The 9940-nt window shown below is 41.4% G+C and overlaps 1 protein-coding gene across 1 annotated transcript; it reads right to left on the bottom strand.

The window, feature by feature from the left end:
• Positions 1-878: 878 nt before the first annotated feature.
• On the bottom strand, positions 879-9021 carry tnfaip6 (tumor necrosis factor, alpha-induced protein 6). The gene is made up of 6 exons (XM_056388672.1): positions 8508-9021; positions 6904-7041; positions 5707-5868; positions 1552-1780; positions 1227-1267; positions 879-1132 (listed from the first exon to the last, which is right to left on the bottom strand). Exons 1-6 carry the CDS (start codon positions 8605-8607, stop codon positions 1011-1013), a joined length of 792 nt encoding a protein of 263 aa, XP_056244647.1. The 5' UTR covers positions 8608-9021; the 3' UTR covers positions 879-1010.
• Positions 9022-9940: the final 919 nt, after the last annotated feature.

Here is a 9940-nt window from a genome sequence, read left to right as displayed (position 1 = left end):
CTTCTTCATTAAATTGGCAAAACTTCATCAAGAAGCACTGACAGCTTGGTTAAAAGTTTACAAACATAACTTTTTGCCCCATAGATTCCTCATATGGAACAATGAAGACATCTGATATAAAAATAAGACTCTTTTCTATCACTCCTGGTTTGAGAATTACAGAAGAGCACTAGGGCCACATGTGAAAAAAACATTATTTAATTTAATTCTTATTTATCATCTTACAAAGAATTTCTTGATTAACTGAAAATACCTATAAAACCACAGGTGTATGCCAATGTTTTTGATGTTATACCGATGTTGACTTTGCCAAATAAAGTTGCTTAAATACATAATAAAAGTGATATAATACAAAGAAAGTAATTCAAGGTGTTTATATAACAAGAAGAAGCAGGTAGCTACTAGTTGATGATGTCGGAAATTAGTTCAGAAGCGTTTGTAATTGTGAAATAACATGTGTCTTGAACTAAGATTAACACGTGGAACAAGATCGTCCAGTATGCAACAAACCAAGCAATTACAACCTGTAACTGAACCCAATGAAAAACAGGCCAGAGACACAACCCTGGAGTCAATATAGTATCTGAAATAAAACCACTGAATATATTACAGCCAGTGAAAATATATATTAAGAAAAAAGAGTTCAAGTAAATTACAATGAATCTGTGGCACTCTATCTTTTAATGGCTGATAAAAGATGCAGAAATAAGTCACTAAAAACAGAAGCACCAGTGTTAATTTAACTTTGCAGCCTGAAAGTCGGGGAAAAGTTGAATGGGAATAAATGGAAACCAGATTTATTTAGTCTAAAGTAGGTTCAGCCTCAGGACCAGTGGAGACAGTGTTTCTATAACATAAGAACAATATGAGAAACACGATTTAACGACCTTGTTTATTTGACAGAATGATTCCTTTAATGAGCTATAAACACTCATTTATTACAGTACACGAGGTAACCAATAACATTATAAATACAGCAACAGGATGACATCAGTGTGTTAAACCATTAGTCAGTGAAAATAGTGGGTGTAATTGTGTGGGAACAGAGATGCGTTAAAGGTAGTGTATTGTAGCTGGAAGCCGCCGGCTGTGACTGAAGCGTCGGAGAGGAACTTTAACGTCATCACGTTTCCTGTAAAACAAAAACAAAAACAAAAATAAAACACATCAGTGCGACAAATCTCTCCTCTTAGGTAACATAGACATATTGTATGTTGACATCTCACCTGTGCTGATGATATCGTCAGGTAAATAATCGCCACAGAACCTGTAATCAAACAGATTAAAAAGGGAAATTCACATTAAACTTTCATGTCAGATCAAACACGTGATGTTTATCGAACAAAGAGCAAAAAACATATTTTTTTACAGCTTCTCAAATGTCAGGATTTGCTGGTTTTCTTTATCTTTCCCTTGAATATCTTAATTTCTTTAAACTGCTGGCTGGTTTTCATTTTCACTATTTTACAGACGAAATTATTACTTGCTAAATTGAAAAATGTTGTTGACTATTTAGTTGCAGCCCTGATAAATAATGTGAGATGTCCTCACCTCCCAGCAAAACCAGAGACATCATCGTAGCTGTCGTACACCTCCAGGTAATCTGCAATGCACGCCATGTCGTCCTCCACGTCAAACTCCAGGAAGCGGAGGCGGATCCTCTGGCCCAGGCGGACGCGGATGTGCCAGTAGCAGATCTGCTCGTCCTGGTACTCCTCAGGGAAACCTGGGGACTGAATGATCTTCTTCTGATCTGTCAGCACGCCGCCACACTCCTTGGCTGTGAGACACATGAACGACACGTAGTGAGTGGTGTGTGATTTCAAATGAACACTGTGAGGTCAGACAGATCCTGTTACTGCTTTTCTAGAAGAAACCCCGTCGACTCCTGAATAACTGAATGTTTATTATGATCTCTTATTGAGACTTAAAAGAAAAACAACAGCTATCGAACCTGAACATATCTTTGATTGAAAACATTAAATGAACTTCCCCCTCAGCAACTGTAGCTGTGGGGTTAAATGAAGACGGAGCTGTAGGGACCAACAGAGGTCGCTGGCTGCTACTGACCAAAACAGTTCCCTTCACAAACAGAAGTTGGCTCATGGACACGATGTCAGGCTGAATGAAAGGTCTGATTATCACATTTTCTCACAGCTGGTGTCAAAGTTAAAGTTAAATTTCAGAACCATTTCAGCTCTTTCTACATTGACGCCACTTTTAGACCCTCGTAGCCCAAATGCTGAAAAACTGAAGCCCAGTTTTTGAAATTCTCCACATCACTGATGCAGATGAATTGTAAATGCATTTACCAAAGTCTTAGGTTCATAAAAAACATTGCAATATATGAGTGAAATAGTAGATAAATGTATAATAAATGCCTAAAATGAGTTTTGTGACATCACTGAGTCGCTGACTGTCACTCTGCTTTGATGCTCCTAGCTCCGGCTTTGAGTCACGTACAATCTCGCAAGAATATGAGAAGAAAAAGTGGAGAGTCGACAGATTTCAACAACATTTAAACCATATTTCTACACTGTATTATCGCAAAGATATTGATGGAAACATCTGTCGACTTCAGAGGGTTACGTTTTTTGTTTTTTTTTACCCCGACTGATAAAACATACTTTAAAATACTGTTTTTTGCAAAGTAACATATTCCATGCCTGCACATGTGCAAGAATACCCACTCACATGTATTTAATATACTGACAATACACGGTGTATATACAGTGGATAACCGCAGACACATTTCACATCACTACAGGGAAAGGCAGCTCTGTGAACCGGGGACATGGATGAGTTTCGGTGTCTGTGTTCTCAGGCGAAATGACCGCTGGAGTCGTTCCCCACGATGGATTCCTTTAATCAGCTTGTGGGATTCTACACGAGAAGTATTTTTGGTTTGGGGGTCTGTCTCTTGCGTGTGAGCTCCGAATGAATTCAGAATAACCAAAATGAAATCCTGTAGCTGAGTAAAGGAAATCAAACACACATGTCGAGGCTGGTGACAAAGGGCATCAAAAGCTTTTTCCACCAGACGTCCTCGAGGGAAATGAAAATTAATGTTGTTTGAAATCCTTTCTCATTTATGGATCTTTACAACGTTAAGCCGACGTCCATCGCCGGGTTTACGCTTCAGCCGAGATGTCTGACTTGGACGGAGAGACGACCTCCGCAGCTGATGAGTGGGTGACCAGGAGTTATGGAACGTTTATGCAGCGGAGGATTAGAGAGGAATAAACTTGATGCGATGGTGCTCACGGGAAACAGCTGCTCCCTCCTCTCAGTCAGGAGAAACTACTTCTGATTTCATTCCCATTTCTTTTAAAATGTAGTTTGCCATAGTTTGTCCACCAGAGAGCGCAACTGTACAATGTCCTGCCGAATGAGTGCATCTATTGATCGCTATTCTTTAACAACCAACCCTCTCAGCTTTTTGGAGCGTTTGTTTTATGTCTCGCAGCTTTATCGTCTTGGTTCACTCTCACTGCTCCAGTCACGTTAAACTCCAGATGTTTCCAGTCAAAAGCTCAAAGGTTTTTCCACCGTCTACCTGCTCAGTCAGAGACCGACTGGTGAACATGGTGGAGGATTTAATGTTGGATATTTTCCTAAGAGTTAGCGGAGACCAAAACAGAGCTAAAAGAAGAGAGAATGGATGTGTGAACGTGCACCTGTTTGCAGGTGATAATACATCAGTGTTGTGTTTATAGTTTCTTTTTCCGCTGCTTCAGCCAATATGTAATCATCCCAGTATCAAATACTGATTTTGAATATTTGGTTTCAGGCTCAAAGATCTCGTATCGGTCGAGCTTTACTTTGAAACATCAGACAAACCCACTGCCTCGACCTTTGTTTTTAACTGAATTAGCACAATAACTTCCTGCACTGATCCAAACAATATTCACCTTTCTATGTGCTGGAAATGCAGAGAAACTGCAGAGTGAGAATTTCATTGCACGCAGTAACTGAACTGAACGTAAGCTTTAAATAAAAATACAGAAAAAGTGTTTTTCCTCATTTTCTATTCTGTTCTATTTCCCTTCATTCATGCTGCTGTTAACATTGTAAACCTCGGTATGAAGTGACTGTAAGTATTTCTTGTTTGAAAGTCAAAGAGCTCAGTTAAAAGACACTAAACAAGAGACACAAAACAGCTTCAAAGTAGCTCCTGCGAAGAGATTTAAAATGACTTAAGGGAAGGTGACTAAAAAAGAGATGTGAAACGACAACAAAGCGAGGGGAAAGCAGCATGGAGACACAAACTGACCACGATCACATCACTTGTAGTTGTTTTGTGAACTGGAGGTTGGGCCGAGCTTTTACCAGGGGCCCATTTTCTAATTGTCTGTCCGTTTTTTTACTCGTGAGCCAAATAAGAGACAAATTTCCATCATTTTGTGATGGATAATAAAGTTTTCCTGATGCTGAAACTGTGTTTTTAACTCACTGATGAGACCTGCTAAATTCAAACGTTACTAGTGAATTTTCAAAATATTGCTTTTAACTGTTTTTTTTTCCAGGTTCACTAATATTGAAATATTAGTTCGGACTCTGGTGAATCATGCGGGTGTGGTGCTCACTCAGGCCTTTGTTATCACTTACTCAGTTGCTGAACCAGCATCTTATCCAGACTGATGTTCTTACTTCCTCCTGGTTTATCCTCGGTCTGTAGTGATAACTCACAGGGCGGCACTGAGATTGTGGCTCTGAGTCAGTCCTGACTCACTGTGGTCTCACAGTTCCTCTATACCATCCCTCCTGTCTGACTTCAAACAGCAGTGATGAGAAAAACCCTGAGTGAGTCTGTGGAGCCTCAGACTTGATGACTACTTAACCTCTGGGGCCCGGGTCCCCCCCCCCCCCCCCCCCCCCGGCTGACCACAGCCCCACAGTCATCACTTACACTTCAAACCACACAAATCCTCCTGAGCACTGAGACATTATAAATAATACAACACGTCCTGTGTTCAGACTGTTACTGAACATGCTGGTAAACACTCAGACATATCAGCATTAAACCGCGCTCCATAAAACAATAGTTTTTATTTTCAAACTTAATTGAACAACTCATGAACCAATAGAGAATAATTCCACATCTTTACAAACTTTTATAAACTTCTGTCTCTATTAGATGTATCAACAAAAACTGCTGACAAATCCAGAAAGTGATGATGTCAGGAACATTTTTATTGTATAGTGTTTATTTTTATAGCGTTAAATATCTGATTATCTGGATTTGCAGTGGTTTGGATGCATTTATGTATATTTGTGTGACTTTTGCATGATGAAGTTTTTTTATGTTGCATCTTGTTGCCTCTCACATATACAGGCCTAGCACTTTGCAGGGCTATGCCACATCACATGGACACAATTTGAACACAACCTTGACTTCACCTTGTAAAGTTGTAAATGGCCGACGTGTTACCAAACAGTTACCTGCTGACAGGTGTTGCTACCTGACGTGAAATATCTGGTTCTTTAGCTGCTAAACGCTCCACTGTGTTCAGCAGCTAGAGTCGCTAACTCTTGAGTGTTTGCTGTTTGGAGCAGAGCAGCAAGTGGACGGTGGGTCTTAGAGACTTTTCTCTAACTGCAGCTGCCAGAGCAGAAGATTAAAGCGGCAGAGTTGGGTGATCAGTATAAAAACATTGATTAGCGCAGCTTTAAGTACACTACCTAACTATATGAACGTGTACTCACAGTTGGGGTTGTAGCAGTACACGTCCCACTTCTCGCTTTTGTTCAGCCTGTAACCGTAGTCGATGATGCCAACCTTCCCGAAGCCGCAGTTCGCCCCAGCTTTGACGATGGGGTAACCAACACGCCCTCTGTCGAACCATCCAGCCGCACACACGTGGAAACCTACACAAGAGAAGAAAAACATCTGTTTTTTCAAGGGAGCAGTTACCCATGAGAATGACCCTCTCACTTTTCAAAACTCCCAAATCTCCCATTTTTCTTTCAGGGGGATTTTCAAACTAAAACCTCTGTGTCCACTGACTGTCCAGCTGCAATACTTCTGTAATCTGAACTGATCTACTCTTAACACACTTCTAAAAAGACGTTAGACAGGGATCTTTGTAGTAAACATGCAAATTATTATCTATCAGAAAGTTTAGGTGTCTATAAACCAATACACACAGAATAAATACAGTACTGTAAATCTATTCCTGCCGACCACAGAGAGTCTTTCTTGTCTCAGGGCCCCCTGTAGGGAAAACCTTCTGGAGACCATCAAAAGAGTCTTTGTTTTATTTTGTTGGTTTTTCTCATTTGCGGTGACAGAGTTAAGCGTGGAGTTACAATGAGCAGACCCCGGCCACAAGATAAAGCAGGGACCTCCGAGGCAGAGGGGGGAAACTTTCAGCTGACAGGGAGGTGGATGGTGATGCCAGAGCCGGTGGCTGGATCCGGACTCTGTGCCACGGGAACAGAGAGATAAACCAGCCAAGAAGGTGTTTTTTTGTGCTGTTTTTGTTTTTTTATAATCCTCATGTGAGCGTCTAAGATTGGGCAAAGAGTCGTGCAACGGAGAAGCTCTCGTGGAAAGAAGTGATTCACTCCCTGACCTTTACCCTATGAACATATTAACCTCTTTTTTTTCCCTTGTTAAAAGCATTCCAGTGGGTTCAGACGAGTCTCTCTACTGTTACATCACGACAGAGATTATGTTGATTTTATTTCATGGGAGAGAAGCAAGATAAACACGGCCGACATGGTAATGTAAACTGGTTGTGGTTACACTGTTAGGTTAATGGGTCAAACAGCAAACCGTGACTCGTGGGAGCGAAGTGTTGGCGAAGAGAGAGTCTGAGTGAGTTTGAATTCCCTCCGTCATTGGCAGGAGCTCTGCATGCGTCGTTGTGGATGTGTTTGAGAGAGCGAGCTGGTGCAGACCTATTTGCCGAGCCGCCTCCAGTTGTTCGTAAGTGGCCAGCTTCCCTCCCTCGTACTTGCAGACCGCCTTGGCCTCTTTATACGTCAGCTGGTATCTCCCTTTGCGAGATTCCCGGTGGTAAACTCCAGCTGCCTGTTCTGTCAAAGAGAGGGAAAACAAAAAAAAACAAAAAAGAAAGAAAGAAAAGAAGCTGCTGAATGTGTGTGAAGAGCGAGGGAAACGCCTGGAAGAAAACCTGCATGAGCTTCTGTGTAGCAACCGCATTTACTTGTATCTAAGCGACCTGATGATACACTTTTGAAAAGTCCAAACACACAAGCGTGGGGCTGCAGTCAGGCTGGTGACAGTGTTTTCAGTGAGAAGGGCGCCGATTCACCGTGTGACATTTTTCTTCATGTTGGAAGCTCACCAACAATGTGGTCACTTGCTCCCCGGCCTCCTCAGCGGGGAGTCCTCTGCTGATCCTGTTTTGGCTTTACGCACGGATGACTCGCAAAATTAGGCCGAAAGCGCTGAGAAATTAGCCTCAAGTTCACGTTTTGATTTGATCTTTTCGTATGTTTGCTTTTAAGCTAATTAAACTGTCATGCAACAGGAGTCACGACTGATGACTCTGATTCTGACTGATTCTGCTGCTGCTGTTTTGTCCCATCTGAAACTTCTTATGCTGCCTGGTCTCCCTAACAAATGAGGTTTCAGACTTCAGTGGGACTTAGCTGGTTTAATAGTTAAAAAATATTGCATACACACAGTGGGCTTCTGAAACTTTCAAGAAGCAAGTGTGAATGTAATCTGCCATACCTGAGCACAAAGTTAACGCAGACACGGGATAGAAGACAAAAGTTGCATGAATAATAGTAAATGATGTTAAGGTGAACTCATTAGCAATATGAAACACTGTTCTGTTGCCAGGCAGGCTTTCACTCTCACCTCATAAAAATACAGAGAGTAAGGTAGAGTCAGAGGTGCATGTTTGCAGCTTGTTTGGTTTATATTTCAGTATAAATGCAACAGGACTTCATGCTGTGGTGTCAATCTTATGTCAAAATTCAATAGATAAACTAACAGAACGATAAATTAATTGAACTATCTTTTCTTATATTTGTATTTTGAGCTGAAGCGGAAAAGATTCAGTCATTCCCCCCATGTTTAGTGGCCTCATGCACTAACTCAGCCAGGTCATAAACATGCAGTTTGGCAGTGAGTGGAAAGCTGCTGGACTGCTGCATACAGCCCATTAATCCTTCATGTTTCCTCACAATATGCCTTTTATGTGAAGATGTAGTGCTGTGTTTGCAAAAAAAAAATAAAACAAAGTTCTCACAGTTAAAAGCAGATGATTCAAACTTAAAATTCAATGGTTAATAACATTCAATCTGCAGCCTGATAATAAAAAAACTACAGAATATACTGATTTTGATCAATAACAGTCATATTAAGTGAAACATATAAGTTAGATGACTTTGAATATTAATCGTTAGGTTCATTTGTATCCCGATTGTTCACGATGGAGAAAAGGTGAAGTTGTCCCCGCGTGACCGACATGTTTTAAAGCTAAAACAACTACAACAGCGAGAATTAAAACAAACAATGAGTTATTTACCCAGCCATATCGAGTTGTGAAATATTCCGTTTTTGTAGCCCCATGCCTGCGCCTCCTTCAGCAGGAAGCCGAGTGTCCAGATGAGAGCGAAGACGCGCATCCTCCAGTCTGTGCGCAGCGGCTGTGTCCAGATGTTTCCAGGAGATCCCTCCTCTGCTCCTCTGCTCCTCTGCTGCCTCTGGCTTTATATACGAGACACTCACCGCGGCTGCCTCCCGAGAGAGGTGGGAATGTGAAGGAGTAAGTTCACTCAAGTCCTGTCAGTTCATTAAACACAACTGATGGTCACGTTAAGACTATTTACACGTTTTGTCCTGTTTTTCTTCAGCAGAAGTGGAAGAAATATTCACACCATTTACTGAAAGTGTGGAAATTAATTACTTAATACTAATTAATTGATTAATTAATCACACACGGAAGAGGATTGGGGCCGCGTGATTTTTATATAATAATTCTTTAGTCTCTTTAGTTTGTGCGTAAAGTCCAAACCTAGCTACGATAGCTCGCTAAGGTACATACTAGCAGCTGTGTCCATTTTGCCATTGATTCATGCTATATACTTGTAGCTAGTACTAGACAAGCTAGGACCTAGCTAGTCTGTGCTAGTAGCAAGGTATAGCTAGTCTGTGCTAATTGCGGCATTGATTCATGCTATATACTTGTAGCTAGTACAAGACAAGCTAGGACCTAGCTAGTCTGTGCTAGTAGCAAGATATAGCTAGTCTGTGCTAATTGCGGCATTGATTCATGCTATATACTTGTAGCTAGTACTAGACAAGCTAGGACCTAGCTAGTCTGTGCTAATAGCAATGTATAGCTAGTCTGTGCTAATTGTGGCATTGATTCATGCTATATACTTGTACCTAGTACTAGACAAGCTAGGACCCAGCTAGTCTGTGCTAGTAGCAAGATATAGCTAGTCTGTGGTAATTGTGCCATTGATTCATGCTATATACTTGTAGCTAGTACTAGACAAGCTAGGATGTAGCTAGTCTGAGGTACGACAGCAGATACAATAACCTGTGTTATTTTCACTGTTACAACTAACAATCAACAGTGTATACTGCCGTCCATGGTCCCCCCACCCCCTCTCAGTGCCCCCTCAACATTTCCTTTTAGCTCTGGTTTAGCAGCTGACTGCTACTTGTTAAATTAATCTGTCTGTCAGCTGGTGTTGGGTGGGATGTGGAAAGTGGGTTAGGGCCAGGTTCAACAGATTTAGGTTGGTGTGATGTTCCACACTGGAAGGTGGAGTGAGGAGCTGACCGTCATAGAGAGCGGGTTGATGTAATATTGTTTAAAAAACAGGGATAATGGTGCCCATTTTCAGACACATTTTATACGTAGGAGTTAATTCAGAGTGTCCTGGGCTCTTTTCTCACCTCCACACAGCTGACCAATAACTGACTGTCCGTTTCTGAAAGTTACAGACA

Source organism: Seriola aureovittata, chromosome 11 (genome assembly GCF_021018895.1).
Source record: "Seriola aureovittata isolate HTS-2021-v1 ecotype China chromosome 11, ASM2101889v1, whole genome shotgun sequence".
NCBI lineage: Eukaryota > Metazoa > Chordata > Actinopteri > Carangiformes > Carangidae > Seriola > Seriola aureovittata.
The sequence above is the reverse complement of the archived record's forward strand: the minus strand, read 5'-3'. Positions and strand labels throughout refer to the sequence as shown.